The sequence below is a fragment of the Mytilus trossulus genome, chromosome 3 (genome assembly GCF_036588685.1).
Source record: "Mytilus trossulus isolate FHL-02 chromosome 3, PNRI_Mtr1.1.1.hap1, whole genome shotgun sequence".
NCBI classification, from domain to species: domain Eukaryota; kingdom Metazoa; phylum Mollusca; class Bivalvia; order Mytilida; family Mytilidae; genus Mytilus; species Mytilus trossulus.
The window spans coordinates 72,171,826-72,191,328 of NC_086375.1; the positions used below are offsets into that span (position 1 = coordinate 72,171,826).

Below are 19,503 nucleotides of genomic sequence, written 5' to 3' on the forward strand. Positions count from 1 at the left end.
CTAGGCCTATTATGTAATTTTGAAGAAAAAAAAATCGTTTTTTTTGTCCTTAAAAAATGGTACAAATAGTTTAAATAATTTTGAGTCAAATTTTATTAATAAAAATCAGGACATATGTTCTCTTTTCAAGCAGAATTTAGTGGAAAAATATATCTCTTCCGAAAATCTGACATTTCTATGAAATTATGTCACATCTGACGTACGTGAAAAGACAAAAGCGAATTAATTACTGTATCCAAAATTATACGGAGTGTTTGCGCTATTCCGACTTTGAGTTTTAAATTAAAATTTTGGTATCGCTGCTAATTCTACTATTAATGGCTGCGCCCATGAAATATTACGTACTTTGAACTGCTGAGGGTCAAACATGTTTAAATAAATATTCATATCGTTCTACTTTATGACACAGCAAAGATAAATGTTTCAAGCAGCACGGATGAGCGTCGAACGCTCAATACGCCGACTTCAGGTAAATTATTACAATAAATCCTGTCTGATTGTCTGTTTAACCCCATAACTTATGTAATCATTTGTTTGGTTCTACTTTACTATAAACATACCCTCAGCTTTCACTATATGTTATGCTGAAATTGAAAGAAAAAAATTGTTTTCGACTTGTCGCGAAAAAAAAAGATTGTTTTTCGACACAGGCGAAAAAAAAAAATTGTCCAGAAAAAAAAACCATAGCCCCCCCCCCCCCCCCCCCCCCCGAAAATCAAATGGTTGCTGCCTAAGCTAATACAATAAATTTATTCTAATTCTACATTTAAAATTCAATAATATGGAAATAAAAAATATCATGTTCATTCAACACACTTTGACAGAAACTTTATGCAACTGTCATACAAGTGAAGTATTTCTGTAGATGATACAAAACCATCAGGAAATGCCTGTACTAAGTCAACAATTTGACATTTGTTTTCCATTTGTTTGATATGTTTGAACCTTTAATTTTGCCATTTGTTAAGGTTCATGTGGACCCTATGGCTAAAATTGCTGTTTTCACCTCAAATTTTAGTACAGACATAGTCTGAGATTACTCTGACATCCAACGGCTGTTTTGCCAGACAAGCTAGGGGCTGGGGCCATGGTCCCAAGGCCCCAGCTTGTTCTGGCAAATCTGACAGCCCTTAAACGTCAGAGTAAGCTTGAACTAGTACAGACATGATAGACAAACCTATGCATCTGGAAAAGTTTTAAGGCATAGCATGCCCTAAATAAATAATCTTCAAATGCATAATATGATTGAGAAAATTGAAAGCATAACTTTATTTTGCAATGCACTTTTAAAGGGCCAAGTGAGCTTTTTTTATCACTTAGCGTATGTCATATTGCTGTAACTTTTACAAAAATTTTCTCCTCTGAAACTTCTGCGCAAAATTTAACCAAACTTGGCCGCAATCTGTATAGGGGTATTTAGTTTTAAAATTGTGTCTGGTGACCTGGCCAACCAACCAAGATGGCCACCCTGGTTAAAAATAGAACATAGGGGGAAAATGTAGATTTTGGCTATAAATATCTCTGCATTTAGAGCAAATCTGAAAGGGGTAAAAATGTTTATGAGGTCAAGATGTATCTGCCCTAAAATTTTCAGACAAATTGCCCCTTTAGCAAAGGATGAATTAGTAATTTTTAGGAAATTTTGTTGTTTTTGGTTGTTATCTTGAACATTGTTATACATGTAGATACAGATAAACTGTATTCAGCAATAATGTTCAGCAAAAAAAATCAACATGACCAAAATGGTCTGTTGACTTTAAGGAGTTATTACCCTTTTTTTCTCCTCTGAACATGCTGAAACTACTGTGACATATTTAATTAAACTTGTCCACAATCGTCATTAGGGTACAATGTATCTAGTCTGAAAATTGTGTCCCATGAATCCACCTGCGAACCAAGATAGCCAACATGGCTAAAAATTATACATAGGGTACAATGCAGTTTTTGGCTCATATCTCTTAAACCAAAGCATTAAGAGCAATCTGACATGGGATAAAATTGTTCAATAGGTGAAGATCTATCTGCCCTGAAATGTTCAGACCAATCAGGCAACCCATTGTTGGGTTGCTGCCACTTAATTGGTAATTTTAAGAAATTTTGGCAGCTTATGATTATTATCTTGAATATTATTATAGATAGAGATAAACTGTAAACAGCAATAATGTACAGCAAAGTTAGACCTAAAAATAAGTCAATATATAATAGGACCAAAATGGAGTTATTGCTCTTTAATATAGTCAATTTTTAACAATTTTCATAAATTTTGTAAATTTTTTCAAAATATTTTCCGCTGTAACTACTGGGCCAAGTTCCTTATAGATAGAGATAATTGTAAGCAGCAAGAATGTTCAGTAAAGTAAGATCTACAAACACATCACCATCACCAAAACATAATTTTGTCATTAATCCATCTATGTTCTTTGTTTCATATGTTCATATTCTAGTTTTTGTCCCTACAAAAGATGATAAAATGAACGAACAGTCAAGTTTCACTTGATATGGACCAACAAGGTACACAGTTTAAATCACCAATCATCATTAGGTATCTATTGTCCGTAAACATGTATTGTCCATGTCAATCAATACAACTAACTTCAATTATTACCTGTGGGGCAGTTCTCAAACCTCTTTCCGAACTTAGTTAATTTTGCCACCTTCTGAAGGAATGAAAAAAGTGCACCACACAATCCTGTTATCATGTTTTTATTTTTCTAAAACATAAATATGATAAAACATATTTAAAATGTATTTATCTAGGGCATGCTATGCCTAAATTTTTTACCAGAAGCATAGGTTTGTTTGTTTGTTAATTTTGAGGAAAAGTGTCTACAGAAATCTAAAGTGAATAATATATCTTACACAGACATGTATTTTTGTTATTTTCCTTTTTTTCATTGTTTAATTTATAAAAGTAAGTTGGCTTAATATTCCTTTTCTTACACTAGGTTTTGTCAGGAACACTGAAAGGAAACTATGGAAGACCCGGTTGTGAGTTTCTGTCAATACGAAATTGTTCCAGCAGCTCTGGAAAGTCCAGTGTCAGCATTGGTGAAGTTTCCATTAACATAAAAGATGCTAAAAATCCAGAACTAGTGCCTTCCAAGTATCTTGATAAAGATTCACCACAGTCCATACTGCAACATCTACAATGGATTATGCAGAAGGATTCACTGGGACAGGATATCTTCCTTATAGGTAGGTTTTCTCCAGAGCTCTGCTGGATGTTTTAAACAGCAAAATTTGCTGATATTAAAAAAAATGAAATTGTTCAAATAACTAAATATATACATCTTACTCAGAGCTAAATGCATGTATACACATAAATTTATCCCAAATTTTAATGACATCCATCACCCCAGTGCTCACCATACTTCATATTCATAAGTAAAACTCAATACCAAACTCATATGTACATTTATATGGGACATGAACCAGACTATTTATGTTTCACTCATTTCTTGATGATAGATTTGAAACTTTTAAAGATGTTGTGCTTCCATATTGCAGAGATTAGCAATTAAAATCATAATGATCCATAATAATGTTGCAGGCAAGAAAAAGTCAACCAGCACTTGGTATACAATTTAATGTCAGCAATTGACCAAAAATCCCCAGGTTAACCTATGGTTACTCGCTATTTAAAGTCTGCATGTCAATAAATTTTCATTACACAATACAATTTGAAGAAGAGGTTGACGACTATAATGTCTATAACTGCAAACAAAGTGGAGGGTTGGTCATGGCTGACAGATTCAGTGGCGGATCCAGAACCTTTCATAAGGGGGGGGGGGGGACTCCAGTCATGCTTCAGTGATTCCTTATATAATTTACCAAATTATTCCAACGAAAAAGGGGAGTGGGTGGGGGATGGCCCAGCGTCCCCTGAATCCACCTATGAGATTCATGCCAAAAATGTTTCCATATATATACTAAAATTGCACAGAATCCACTACCACATGACTGCAGAAAATCAATATAAGATTAATAAGTTTAATAGTCCGGTTCCTAATTGCCAAAGCAGATTTTAATAAGCTAGTCAGGCATAATCAGTAAGGGGGAGACTCCATTCCCAAAGAACTGGTGGACATCTCTGTCATTCATTTAGGCTTCCGTTAGAAGTAGTCTCTTTGCCTTCAAATGTTATCAGACACATTATTTACATGATTTATAAGGAAAACAAACAATTGAACCCCAATATCAAAGGTGATTTAATCAGTGTAACTGTCAATCAGCAAAACTTTTGTTGGTATGAAGATTCAATATTTTGAAATTATTAGATTATTACAGACATGAGTACAGGTATGTATATCTCACTGTTGCATATTCAGCGGTCTGCTTATTTATGTAAACATTCTAGCATGAAACATACTTATAAAAACACTGATCCAAGAATTCAATGTCTCAAAATGTGACCAAAACACACATTAATTCTTGAATGTGCTAGTTCTTGAGTTAATTGTTAGTGTTTATAATTATTGGTCACAAATTGAATTTTTTTATAATATGTAAATTCTATGACTAACTATTTTTTGAAAAGATAAGAATCAATGTTGGAATTATTTCCTAAGCAACAAATCATCTACCAGGATGTGGCAAGGTTAACCACGAAATCTATACACACTGAACATGCTGAAATATAGTTCCCAATACTAAACAAAATATCTATAAAAATAAGTAACAGCAATCTTTGTTCTCCAAATTTTTCTATTTTAGAACATTGGCTGACCTATAGATAAAAATTTATGGGCATTCCCTATTTCTTCCATGTGTCAAAGTTCAATTCCAATCAAACTAGTAATAGTCTCTAGCTATCATCCGGAAACCATTAGTTTTGAACACATGAACAGAGGGAAGCAACAATAGATTCACGATCTTACTTATTAAGGAGCATAATAAAAGGGATAATTAATTTTTTTATTGTGATAATGACAATATATATGAGAAATTGTGAATTTAGTGACCACTGATGTTGTCCCATATTTGTAAATATAAAAAGAGAGGAACACCAGTCTAGTAGTCAGTACTCATGTATCACATAAATTATCGTTGACATGGTCATTATTATAAATTAACTGGTGTTTTACAGTTGTATTTGGCCAAACTCGGAATTTGGTGGGGGTCCTCAATGTTCTTCAACGTCATACTTTTAGGGCCCTTTAAACTTTTTTATTTGAGCATCACTGAAAATTCTTTTGTAGACGAAACTCGTGTCTTTAAACTTACCAAATTTTTATTCTGGTATCTACGATGAGTTTATTGATATAACAAGTAATAAGATTTCTTATTTTACTTAGGTTCACCAGGACCACTGAGACGTCAGGTGGCCATGATGTATTTACAACTAACAAATCGTGAAGGAGAATACATTGCCTTGTCAAGAGACACAACTGAGTCCGATATTAAGCAGAGGCGGGAGATCCATTCTGGAAATGCTTTTTATCTCGACCAGTGCGCCGTGAGAGCTGCAACGCATGGGCGAATATTACTTCTGGAGGGAATAGAAAAAGCTGAAAGAAATGTACTGCCTATTCTGAACAATTTATTGGAAAATCGTGAAATGCAACTAGATGATGGACGATTTCTTGTTGCAGCAGAACGGTATGATAAACTTTTGGAAGATCATTCAAAAGAAGAGCTTGATCAGCTCAAATTAGTACGGGTAAATGAAAGATTTCGGGTAATTGCTTTAGGTCATCCTGTGCCTAAATACAAGGGTAACCCCCTAGATCCTCCTTTGCGTTCACGATTTCAGGCAAGAGACATTCATTCCCCAACATTTAAGGAAATGATGCAGAGTCTGCAGGATGAACTCCATAATATACCAACACATCAGTTGTCTCAAGTACTGTCATTTGCTACAGCAGTTCTGACAAAAGAATCCAATACACTAGGATTACCAGATTTTCCTATTTCCAATATTTCGTCAATTGCCAAGATCTTAAATACTGCACCAGATACCAACATTTATAACTTAATACAGAGATTATATCCTTATGACGTAATGCTTGGAAAAGAAGGACAAACAGCTGTCAAACAACTTTTGACAAAATTTGAATTGTTAGGAAAAAATGACTTATCCAAAAAGACTGAAGAAATTTCACCTCCAGTAGCATCTAACGATCAAGCATCTGTGTTATTAAACGATAAGTCAAAATTAAATGTCACAGTAGGGACAAAACCTTTAAATAGAACTGGCAAAGAGTCATTCGTTCCTACACCTTATCTTGATAACATGTTGGCAGAAATGATTCAGTCTCATATGGTTGGCGATTTTTGTATTGTTGGTCCACGGGGAAGTGGTAAAAGTGCCATTGTAGAACAATTTGCTGAGATGTTAGGTTATCATGTAGAACCCATTATGTTATACCAAGACATGACGTCACGAGATTTGCTTCAGCAACGCCACACTTTACCAAACGGAGACACCACTTGGAGAATGTCTCCTTTATTGACAGCAGCAATAGAGGGGAATTTAGCCGTTTTAGATGGTGTACATAGAATTAACCAAGGATCATTTGGTGTTTTACACAGATTGATACATGATCGTGAGCTACAGTTATTTGATGGCACACGACTTCTTCGACAAGATAGATTTTCAGAAATAAAAGAGAAAACTGGAGAAACGACAGAAGAACTGCGTGCAAAAGGAATTCATCCAATACATCCTTCATTTAGAATTATTGCTTTAGCAGAACCACCAGTTACAGGAAGCGGAACACAGCAGTGGATTACACCGGAAATGCTTACAATGTTTCTTTTCCACAACCAAAGACGCCTTTCTAAACAGGAAGAAATGCAGGTCATTCAATCAGTCGTTAAAGATTGTCCAGACTTAACCAAGTTGTTTGCATTTGTTCACCAGCTGCGTTCATCCACGGATCCTGCTATGAATTCAGTTGCTTCATCTTTGTCAACACGCCAGCTGTTACGAATTGCTAAGCGCTTAGCAGCTTTCCCTAGTAAAGATTTCCACAATGTTGTACAAAAAGCTTGTTTAGCTAGATTTCTACCACGTCTTCCAAAAGTGAGTCTTGATCAGGCTTTGGAAGCTGCTGACATTAGAAAGGACCAGGAAAAATTAGATTATTCTGATAAAGATATGACATGTGAAGTAAAGGAGGGCAGTTTACGGATAGGTAGAACGTCAATTCCATTGTACAATCCTGAAAATAGAACAAAAGTACCTGACATTTTATTTTATGAGAACCATCAACATTTAATGGTTATGGAAGATATGATGAAGGATTTCTTACTTGGGGAACATTTGCTGCTTGTTGGGAACCAAGGTGTAGGGAAAAATAAAATTGTAGACAGATTTTTGCAGTTGTTAAATCGACCGAGAGAATACATTCAGTTACACAGAGACACAACAGTTCAGACATTAACACTTCAACCAAATGTGAAAGATGGAATCATAATATTCGAGGATTCTCCTTTAGTAAGAGCTGTCAAAGAAGGCCATGTGCTTGTTGTGGACGAGGCAGACAAGGCACTGACGCATGTGACTTGCATTCTGAAAACACTAGTTGAATCTGGCGAAATGCACTTAGGTGATGGTAGACGAATTGTACCACATAATTCTGGATTGAAACCATCAGCAGAACTGATTTTGAGCCATCCAGATTTTCGAATGATAGTCTTAGCTAACCGTCCTGGATTTCCATTTTTAGGGAACGACTTTTTTGGAGCATTAGGAGATATTTTTAGTTGTCACGCAATTAATAATCCTGATATGGAATCTGAAATGGAAATGCTGAAACAGTATGGACCTGACGTTCCAGAGGCCACATTACGAAAACTTGTTCAGGCCTTTGGTGAACTTCGCGATTTGGCAGACCAGGGTTTAATTGCATATCCTTATTCAACTAGAGAAATTGTCAACATGGTAAAACATTTACAGATGTATCCAGATGAAGGATTGACCGCAGTTGTTAGGAATGTTTTTGATTTTGATTACTACAATAATGAACTGAAAGAGACTATTGTAAAAACAATGCAGAAGCATGGTATACCATTTGGAGCAACCGAGGCAGTGGTGAATTTGGCAAGACTTATGCCGCTGCCAAAATTTGAGTTGAAGGGACAGCTTCAAATATCAAGTCAAGGTGATCGCAAACACACAGGTTAATACGATATTTTTAATTTCTTCTTATATAAATTATGTAGGATTTTGAACCGTGATGGTACTCTGAAATGCAATGATACTTTTTAATTCGATGGTTTGTCGCTGAAGTGTGATGGTGGTATTGTGACGCTAACTTTTTGATAGCTACGCCAAAGTGCGATGGCGGTATCTCTGAAGTGTGATGGTCTACAAAAACTACATTTTCAGGGTTTTTCATGTCGATATAGAAGTCAATTTGTATGTCAGCAGTTTTGAAAGTTTTTAATTTAATAAACTTTTAATACTACGAGAAACGGGGAGAGTTGATGGAAAGGGGAAAGTGAACTTTCTACAATAGACTTTTAAATTTTCTACAAAAAGTAAAATCACAAAAATATTGAACTCCGAGGAACATTCAAACCGGAATGGCAAAATCAAAAGCTCAAACATATTAAACGAATGTATAACAACTGTCATATTCCTGACTTAGTACATTCATTTTCTTATGTAGATAATTGTGGATTAAACCTGGTTTTAAAGCGCGAAACCTTTCACTTGTATGACAGTCGCATCAAATCCTATTATATTGACAACGAAGTGTGAACAAAACAAACAGATATAATAAGTAAAAATGTCAAAAATTGTTCATTAATACATACGAGTTCGCAGACACTCTCCTTATAATGAAATTACGGTAACGATGAACTTTCGAGAGGAACAAAGAAAATATAAATTGTTACCGCAGATATTTGTCAGCATACAGAATATCAAAGAGGACGATCTCTCATTTAGTATGCAGCTGTAATTAAGGACAAACATAGACAATAAAGATATTATTTTTACAAACTATGAAAAAAAAATCTACCTCACACATTTAATCAACATCTGTAGTTACTAAACTAGCCATCACACGTCAAATATACCATCGCACATCAGCGAACGGACCATCGCACTACAGCGTGACCATCGCACTTTAGTGACCTCATCGCACCCCGAGTCCTACATATACAAAAGTATAACTATGTTTTTAGCCTGAGGGACTAAATAAAAATTGGCATCATACACCAAGCTTTATAGAAGAATTATATCACCTGTGACGTGGCTTTTTCCAGTATCACTCAATGATGCCAAAAGTATATCACAAAAATACTGCACGTCGAAAAAAATTCAAAACGGAAAGTCACTTATCAATGGCAAAATAAAAAGCTCAAGTACATCAATACTCTGTCATATTCCTGGCATGGTACCGGCATTTGCAATATAGACAATATTGATCAATTTGCATTTTAGGTCCACCGTAAACTTCATATTTTGCATTCTGTTAGAAGAGAAGACGTTAAAGCTGATGTTTTGTGATAACTTGTCTGTCTTGACCTCAAGCAAACACATAAATCCAAGAACACCCGACCATTGTTCATTTTCATTTGGTTTTTTTATTTCTTCAATAGTAGTAAAAATGCTATTGTTCAATTATGCGATAACCAAAAATCAGTCTTTCGATGATATTCATTCAACTAGAAAAAGTTTAAGGCTCTTCAAAAATAAAGTTGTTCTAAATTTATGATCTTGACCTAATTTTGGGCATTGGTAAATGTTATTTTATTGCGTTAATATCGGGTTCACGTATGCGTTTAGCATTAAGTCCAACTTTATATGGTGAAGTTGTTGTCTAGGAGGTTCGTTTTGTACGACTGCAAATTTGTTGTGGTAGTTTTATGGTTTGACTAATCGTCATCGTATTTGTCCGAAGATATTTTGTTTCCGGACAATTAATTTAGTATGTGTGTATGGATCTCCGTGAAATTGTACAAGTTTTAAGAGGTTATTAATTGTTCGATAGAGTTTAGGAATGGGTGGCCCAATAATTGCCATGAAAAAGCATGTTTCTTGTTTCAGGACAATAACATTAACGGTGCCAATTTTCCTGCACCAGATGTGCATTTCGACAATACATGTCTTTTATATGGATCTCTGTGAAATTACACAACAAGGTTCTATTCAAAAGAAATAAATGTTTAGATCGATTATTAGGATAATTTCCTTAACCGTTTCGGAAGAGAGATCAAAACAATAGTTTTGTATAAATTCTCATTTATTGACCAATTTCAATGGGTTTATTTTAATTCAAAGTTGAATTTTTGGGGTTCTTTAATATTCAGAATCTATTAAACTTCATATATTTTACTCGTTTTCCGTTTTTTTTTTATATATATATAAGACTGTTGTTTTTCCCTTTTAAATGGGTTTGCACAAGTTATTTTGGGGGCCCTTTATAGGTTGCTGTTTGGTGTGAGCCAAGGCACCGTGTTGAAGACCGTACTTTGACCTTTATGTTGTTACTTGGATGGCGAGTTGTCTCATTGGCACTCATACCACATCTTCTTATATCTATTTAGATTTTTAATTTTGGCCCCTATTTTTAAATTGGTCCACATTGAGGTCCAAAGTGTTTTAAATCAAACTTTGGTAATTTCATTAAATAATAAATTATAGGGGTTCTTTGATATGCCAAATCTTACAAATTATTTAGAATCTTTTTAGGTTGTTTTTTTGGAAAATGACGCGTCAGCGGCATTCTTCCATTACTATTGACCAGAACAACAGGAAGTCGATTATTGCCTCCGCCTACCGCACTTGGTTTCATATTTACTATTTTACAAACTAAGTGGTATCTGCTTGTATTCCGCTACACTAGAACAAAGTGTGTTAGTCGGACAGGAACCAGTTTACATACTTTATTTTATTTAGTACAACAAAAATATTGACCTGTCCATAGGAAGTCTTGTATAGTCCGCGCTTTGATTCTCAACAATTGGACCTTCCAGTGAGGATGCGCACTAAATAGTACAATTAGCAAGAAATAAGAGAACAAGTTCCATATTCTCGGCGAGGTTGTTTGATTACATTCCGCCATCTTTGTTATTGATATTGTAGAGGGCGCTCTCATGATTTTTCAAACAAATTATTTTAATTCGTCCATATTAATAAGTTATTTCTATTTAATATCAAATTAAAAGTGATAAATATAAAAACTAAACCTTTCATTACAAATTTCTCCTTTCTGTTCAATGCATTTAGAATTTGTAACCTACAAAACGTAATCGGTTATTGTTCATTCCGTTTTGATGTTTCATACCGACTTAAAATTGGTTTGTATAAGCTTAGACCCTTCAAACATTAATGTGATAGGTATATTAAAGACTGTTTTACAAAAGGATGGAACTTTTTTATTTTCAAAATCGTATTATAGTGATATCTGTCATGTACGGATTTCGACTTTTACCGGTTAATTTCTTCTTTTACACGTACCTTTTAAACTTCCTTTCAAAACATCGCAAAGTTTCAAAATTGTTTTTTAAGTGAATTAAACTTATTTCAACAATCATGAAGCGTTCTAGAATCATTTTAAAACAGTTTCTACTTCTGTTTGATGATCGAAAACAGGGTTACTCAAGAAAATACCGCAAACGATCGCAGAGGATTTGAAATGTTCAACTCAAATCGGCACCTGGTTAAATCGGCATATAGTCAAATCGGCACCTATTTGAAGTCAATTTGGCATCCAATAATATTTGTTATAATATTTTCTATTCACCCAACTGATAACTTTTACAAAGTACATAGTTAATTAGTTGTTGTGTGTAAAGGTAAACAACGAAGCCCTTACCCAAGCTGTTACTTAACAATGAAACAATTAGAAAAATAAAATGGAAAACTATGAGTCCCTTTCAATAAATCAAACTTTCATGCCAAATAATAGCTAATTTTAGGTGTTTTTTTTCAGGAAAGTTTAAACAACATCAAACCAACAATCCTGTAAAATGCTCAACTGGTATATATATAATTAAAAATACATGTTCCAGACCATGAGTATTTGGACTGTACGTTCCGGACGGTATACGTATACTCGTACAGTCTGACAATACTCGTATAGTCGGACCGTATGAGTAAACATGTATGGTCCAGTACGAGCTAACCATTTATCACAATCTTTATTTTTTAGTTTTTTTATAAATTTTTATCATTACAATTACTTTTAGATGGATCAAATGAATAATTGAACAATTGAATTTAAATATTTGTTTAATTGAATATCTAAATCCTATTTTGGTACTCTCTCCCATGGTGACTCTTACTACCACAATTAATGATAAATTATTTACATTTACATGTTTGCAGTTCATTCATGTTCCTTTGCATTTGCATTATTTTATAAAGTTTCTAATATACTAAAATTGTAGTTCCACATCACGTTAACTTCCGATAATGTAAATTTCTATGATCATAATTCAGTTAATGTATTACTGATAGACAAGCTAAATACAAGATATTAATTAACATGATGAACACATTTAATAAGCGTGAATTTTTGTATTAGTTAAAAAATTAAGTTTTTATTCCAATTACTATTGGAACTTTTACATATTAATTTGAGAGTTTAGTTATGTTGAGCTGTGAATGAACTTTACATGCATTTGTAACTTGTAAACTTAAGCAACTTCTTAATGATATTAATCAGATTATTTTGAAAAAGTACGCATACGGTCCAGACCGCACGCGTACGGTCCAAATACTCATACGGTCTGGAACATACACATTTAGTTGAGAAAAATAAATATATACAAAATGTACATGAACCCCCAAAAATGTGAAAGTAGATATTTTCAGACAATCCTTTCCTTAGGTACTTAACTCTTTTTGCTTAAATAATAAAAACAAATCTGGCAACCCCTTTCTTATTTTTACTCTTTTTGCTTAAAATACTGTTAAAAATATATATTTATTAAACATGGGTGACAAATTTACTATATAGGGTGTCGATTTGACCAGGTGCCAATTTAACCAGGTGCCTGTTTGACTATAATTTTTTTAAATTACCTGAGTTTCATTAGACCTTTGATAACAGTAACAAAAAGATTATTTAAAATTAATTAAAATTTTCTGAGAGAAGGGACTATGTACCAGTGAGAAATATACAAGCCTTTCTACAGTATTTATTTGTACAATTCAGGTAGTCTTGACCTATTCATTTGTCTTAAAAAAAAACAGTCACTTCACACACACACATATATACGAATATCAATTATATGCTTACAAGACATGTTGCATTGTTAAATTAATTACGGTATGTGAAAATCAAGACTTGCATAAAAAATATCCCAATATTAGAGACAGTGGCGTCATTTTTCCTCAGAGCTTTCAGCTCTTTGATTATTGGTCAACATTACTGTCCAAATGGTCTAGAATTTAATTGTCAGGCTTCTTTGATATGCTGCATGTGAACGTGTATTTAGATTTTTTTGTTTTTGGGTCCAGTTTTCAAGTTGGTTCAAATTGGGTTCAAAATTAAACTTTGATGTCAGCAAAAAAATAATATACGGGGTTCTTTTATATGCTAAATCTTAACTTGTTTTTGGATTCAGGCCCTGTTATCAAATTGTAAGACCAAAAACACATCAAAAAGTAAAGGAACAGCGCATTTATTTATTTAATTTCTATGTGGTTTAATTCAAAGTCTTGAAATATTGGGCTTTTACTTTCTGGATCTAAACATGTACTTAGATTTGGGATATTGGACCTTAAAAGGAAAATTAATAATTTTAGATTTTTGTTTATTTTAATTATAAGACAACATTCATTCTGTGTTAGAAATCTTTGCTATGTCAAATACCTTATCACGATCCAAATTTAAAGCTGTACTGCCTATACTTTGACATATAATGCTTTACCTTTTACAAATTGTGACTTGGATAGAGAGCTGTCTCATTAGCATCCATACCACATCTTTTATTTGTATCAAGCATGAATGTTGTATTCATACTTACCCAACCTGTTCAGAGTTCGACCTTTCCGGTCGGTATAAGCTAAGCCCTGTGGATCATTTTATTCAAAGATGTTATATTATACGATTAACTTAATTTGGTTTATGGAATGATTGAAAGCTGCATTCATGTTTCATCTGACAGAGTTCATTTGGCCTTTAGTAGCTCCATGTTACACATGTTGTTCAACCTGTTTCTCCTCAATCATAGTCAGTAAAGCAGGGAATATGGAATCGACCTCGTTTTCGTAACTTCATTGGTCATCGTGAAAGTTTCTTGGTGAAGTCCGTATCTCAAATTATATCTGCATTGACTGCAATGTGTCATCTATATTTGTTGTGTGCTTAGATGTTCGTCGAACAGATTTTTTTTACCTAAACCTCATGTTATAGATCAGGTATTAAGTTTGCGTAGACATGTCACCGAATGTCCACGCTAAAGACTTGCAATCGAATAGGGATATTACTCTAGAACGTTAATGAATAAAAACTCAAAATCGAAGTCTGTCTGTGTTGTTGTTTTAAGCATTGCGTATAAGTATTATAAAGTTTGCATAAGGCTAACTACAGTTAGAATGTGAAAACAAAAAAGGACGGACGGGGGCATAAAAACTTTCTCACCTCACCTATCCTCTTCCGGTCGGCATTTAAGGCCCTGCTATTAATGTATCTTTGGTTTCGTTATCATCAATTTTTTACTCTGCCTGGTGATTAGCCATACGAAAAACCTACTACCTGTAGGCTGGAGTTTTGTTGTCTATGTTTTCCTTCCCATAGACGATTGCTCGCATGGCTGACGAGTTCAATCGTCCCGGATTTTCTTTCTGGATCTGCTCCCATAGCCTTTGATTTCCCCAAAACTAATCACAAGGCAGTGGTACTATTTACCCATAGTTGGGAAAAGCTTGATGAGTGCCCGATGGGCCTACACACTGCATCTCTAGGGTCTTTGCTGCTCCGAGATCCTCTACAATAATGCATAGGATGCTAGATCCTAGTTACCGTGTGCTGTCGCGAGGAGGCATTGTAGAAGTCTTGAATACTGTAGAGGCTATGTACTGGCAGAAAGACTTACGCACTCGGCTTTCCTTTCACCTGCAATGCAGGCTAGCCAGCGGTGATAGAGAGCCTATGGAACTAATCACACTAGACGCATACACAATACTGTGGTATAAACCACCACCACACACAAAAAATTATGGGGATTAAATGCTTAGAATTTCCCTTACTTCGTTTTTGCTTGCAAATTCAGTTTTTTTTTTGTTATTTACTGAGCCACGCTCTCATTGCATCGTTACCTGTAAATTTTGAAGGAGTTTTCAAGTCGGAGATAACGAGTTGACTGTAAATAATAAATAAACTCATCATAGATACCAGGATTGAAATTTTATATTTGCGCCAGACGCGCGTTTCATCTACAAAAGACTCATCAGTTACGCTGGAATCAAATATTTTTAAAAGGACCAATTAAAGTACAAAGTTGAAGAGTATTGAGGATCGAAAATTCCTAAAAGTTGATAATGAAAAAAAAATTAATGCATTAAATGTAGACTACGCCTTTATTTCAATCATATTAACGAGCAGGATATCAATTGATATTTGTGTTGGGGTTATTTTTGCAATGGCGTTGTCTGGAGTTTGAATAATTTACTATATGCCTTTGATATTTCCCCTGTCTGTTATTGCTTGTTCATACCTTTTCATTAATTGGCTTCCCAAACTTGGGTCTGATTCGTAAATGATGATTGCTAGGGATGACCTAAAAATTGCGACTTTGAAAGGGTTATAATTGTTACTGCTTTATTACCATATAACTATATGTAGACGGTGTTTGTCAAGTTTCCTTATTTTACTATGTTGGTGTCTTATTTGAAAATGTTTTCTTTTATTAATAGCTTTGATGACATTACCAATGGAAACTACCAACGTTAGCATGAGAGGTCCAATAGAAATAGCGATACAAAAATTCAAATTAGAAAAAGAGGAATCAAGATCAACAACGTTTTCAGAACAAGAAGCCTTCTGGAGTCTTCCAATGAATGAAACAACAGTTATTAGCGATATTGCAGTAACAAAAGCGGAAAATAGATCACAAGGCAAAGGGTCTTCGGACATCATCCACATAGCAACTGCTAATCCGGTTGGCTTATTCACACTTAATCCCAGAACATCTGAAGCAGGTTTTATTGACATGTATGATTTATTTCCAGGGGTTGCGGGATCTTATCGTCCAAGGGTAAAATTAGCTCCATTAGCAGAGCCACTTGACGATAATTTGTTAGTTCACGAGGAAGTCGCTAATGTGTTGTTGTCCATTAACTATGAAAGAGGTGAGGTTGTTAGGATTTCATCAAATTCATTGCCTGAAACACAAATTGAGAAACGGAGGTTTCCCTCAAATTCTGCACAAAATCCAAATCCATACAAAATGTTGCCGAGTACGCTGCCAAATTCTAAAGGTACTGTTATATTCTTCAAACAAGGTGGAGACGAAATAGTTGCGTTTACTGGGCCACACACTCATTGTATATCTTTACCTGTGAATATTGAAGACGTTCTCCAAGTCGGAGATAACAAATGGACTGTTACTGCAACTGATAATAAAAAATATTTAATACATTTAAATGCAGACAACGACTTTATTTTCAGTCATATTGACGAGCAGAATATCGACTTGAAATTATTAGCATCAGCACCCTTACCTCTGAGTGACGTACAGTTATCAAAATCCTTGGATAAACCAACAACTGGTCCAAATCGAGTAGTTGTTACACCTACCAGCTATGCTACTATTCTGTCTGGGTTTCCAGATTCATCCAGCATTGAAGTTTTCTCAGTACCACGGACACCTTTAGCTAGTAATAGTTTATCAGGGAAAATTGATCCTATGTTAAATCTTCTTGGCAAACCAGCGTCATCTGCATCTGATTCCAAGTCAAAAGGTGCAATACTTCATTTGCCAAACTCTGGGCAAATAGTAAGGTCAATACCACCCTGGAAAGTACCGGAAAATGTATATGAAAAGGATCAGAAGCCAATAGACGCGAGTGGATTCCTCGAAATTACAGATGTTGTGAGCCGTACCTTGAGATATATTCCTGTACCAGGAGCAACCCGTACATCTCCATATACATCGTGGTTATACGACATATCGGATTCCTCTGTGTTAATGGCACCAGCTAGCAACGACGGCCTAGTTACCGTTGATACAGGAGGGTGTATAAGAATGTGGGAAACTGCCCTGGTTAATATTGAACGGTCTCTCGTGGAATGGAGGCGAATGATTGGACATGGAGACGACAAACCTTTACAGGTTACCTACGACAAGGAAAGTGATCGCAAAGCAGATAACCCAAAACATGGAAAGACTGACCCAACTGGTGCTGCACATCATGGCGGTAATACTTGGGCTGGAGGCACTGGAGGTAGTAACACTGCTGGTGAGTAGTTTGTTTATGTTGTGAATATTGTGAATTCTCAAATTACTAGTATACTCCTAAAAGTAATTAAATTGATTAAAAGGGAATTTTCCATATCAAAATTTCTTTTTAATTTTGTGATGCAGTTTGGAATAATATTCGTTTGCAAATATTGCTTCAGTTCTGAAGCTATAAAAAAATCATATCTTAAGACTTTGAAAAGCATTTCTCTCCTTCAAAACTTATAATGAAACTAGAAAAGGTTTGTAGGTTGTATATGAAAGAAATGTTACTCAACTGTTTGTACTTATAAAATTAGACAAAGTAAAATTTTGAACTACATATTGCAATCATTAAAATTTTCTTTTCTTATTGTTGAAAATCACGAAGAAAAAAAATTAGATTCAGAATCATTTTTTCCACTTTAAATAGTAAAGGGGTTTTTTTCATTTTGTACATATTAGTAAACTTTTTAGCAATTCCAGCTATCTTGGATATGTAATTCTTGTATATATCATTATTCTGAGTACTTCAAACTATTGACCTGTAAACACAATTAGCACTACCACATGCATGTCTCATTGTTGTAGGACTTGGAGGTTTTGGCGGACCCTATAGATTAGATGGCGGTCATAGCAAGGTATATCAAGTGCCTCAGTGGCAAAAAGACCAAGTTCCAGAAGAAGTTAAAAAGGCTGCTCGAGAAATGGCACAGAAGGCATTTAAAGAAAGACTGAAAGAAATAAATATGAGTGAATACGATGCTGAAACTTACGAAAAGTTCTCTGGCAGTGTGAGGAGTCAAGTGCAGTCATTACGAGTAGTGTTGGACAGTTTACAGGCTAAAGGGAAAGAAAGACAGTGGCTCAAAAACCAGTCATATGGTGATTTAGATGATGGTAAATTAATCGAGGGGCTTACAGGTGAAAAGGCAATTTACAAAAGAAGGGGAGAGAAGGAACCCGAACTTGGAACGCCACAAGAAAAGCCTAAGCGCATTCGATTGGTTGTCGACGTTTCTGGAAGTATGTATAGATTTAATGGCTATGATGGACGTTTAGAGCGGGAAATGGAAGCGACGCTTATGATGATGGAAGCCTTTCAAAATTACGAAGAAAAATTCAAATACGATATTATTGGGCATTCTGGAGAAGATCATAAATTGGAGATTTGCAAGATAGACAAAATTCCTGCAAACAACAAGGAAAGACTGGTTATTCTGAAAACAATGCATGCACATTCTCAATTTTGTTTGAGCGGTGATAATACATTGACGGCAACAAAACATGCAATAGACAGTCTTGCAGAAGAAGAAGCAGACGAACATTTTGTCATTCTGTTAAGTGATGCGAACTTTGACCGATATGGCATTTCTCCTCGTCGTTTTGGGCAAATATTGCGTTCAAACGACAAGGTGAATGCCTATGCTATTTTTATAGGTTCATTAGAGGACCAGGCTTCTCAGTTGATCAAGGAATTACCGATGGGCCATGCTTTTGCTTGTATGGACACGAAAACTTTGCCACAAATTTTACAACAGATTTTTACCTCGACCATGTTATCATCAAGTTGATGAAAGCAAGGAATAGTCTTTTTCTGTGATAATTTATTTAGTCAGTGAACTTTATGCTGTTATATGAAGGAGTTTTTATACAGTAATTAATTTGTATCTCATAATTATGATTATAAATATAAATAGAGTTTGATTTGATAACATATTTGATTTTGGCATGATATTTTGATGACCACTTCTTTTATTGTGTTGAAAAAAAACTTTTGGACTTCAGTTGAGTATATCACACTGCTGTTGACTCCTTAGCTTTGTCATTCGTTCGACTGCACATCTTGTCATCTAATTACATTGTTGTAGTATTAATTAAAAGGTCACTTTTTGAATTTCGTACATGCAAGGCTAGAGGCTCCTCACTTGAGACAGGCGCGAAATTGTGGTGGTATAAAAATGTTTAGTGAGATCTAGCAAATGAAGAAAAAAAACCACAGTAATACCACAGGCACTTGTCTCAGAAAAAAAAATTCCTATATACCTTATTATATAATAAGGTATATAGGAATTTTTTTTCTGAGACAAGTGCCTGTGAGTAATACGCATACTAAAACGCGGTTTTAAAGAAGTCCAAGTCCGATGATCCAGGAGGTAA

General features: G+C 34.7%; 1 protein-coding gene across 1 annotated transcript; it reads left to right on the forward strand.

Moving 5' to 3' along the window:
* Positions 1-306: 306 nt before the first annotated feature.
* LOC134712320 (von Willebrand factor A domain-containing protein 8-like) lies at positions 307-19,062 on the forward strand. Its single transcript, XM_063573759.1, has 5 exons — positions 307-469; positions 2,946-3,195; positions 5,295-8,123; positions 15,821-17,365; positions 17,935-19,062. The coding sequence occupies exons 1-5, from the start codon at positions 419-421 to the stop codon at positions 18,915-18,917; spliced, it is 5,658 nt and encodes a 1,885-aa protein (XP_063429829.1). The 5' UTR covers positions 307-418; the 3' UTR covers positions 18,918-19,062.
* Positions 19,063-19,503: the final 441 nt, after the last annotated feature.

Excerpts from the sequence above, each read along its gene's own strand:
- LOC134712320 (XM_063573759.1), top strand. The coding sequence starts at position 419 with ATGTTTCAAGCAGCACGGATGAGCGTCGAACGCTCAATACGCCGACTT. Across the intron at positions 3,196-5,294 it reads ACAGGATATCTTCCTTATAG|GTTCACCAGGACCACTGAGA; the intron begins GTAGGTTTTCTC and ends TATTTTACTTAG. Across the intron at positions 17,366-17,934 it reads TGGAGGTAGTAACACTGCTG|GACTTGGAGGTTTTGGCGGA; the intron begins GTGAGTAGTTTG and ends TCATTGTTGTAG.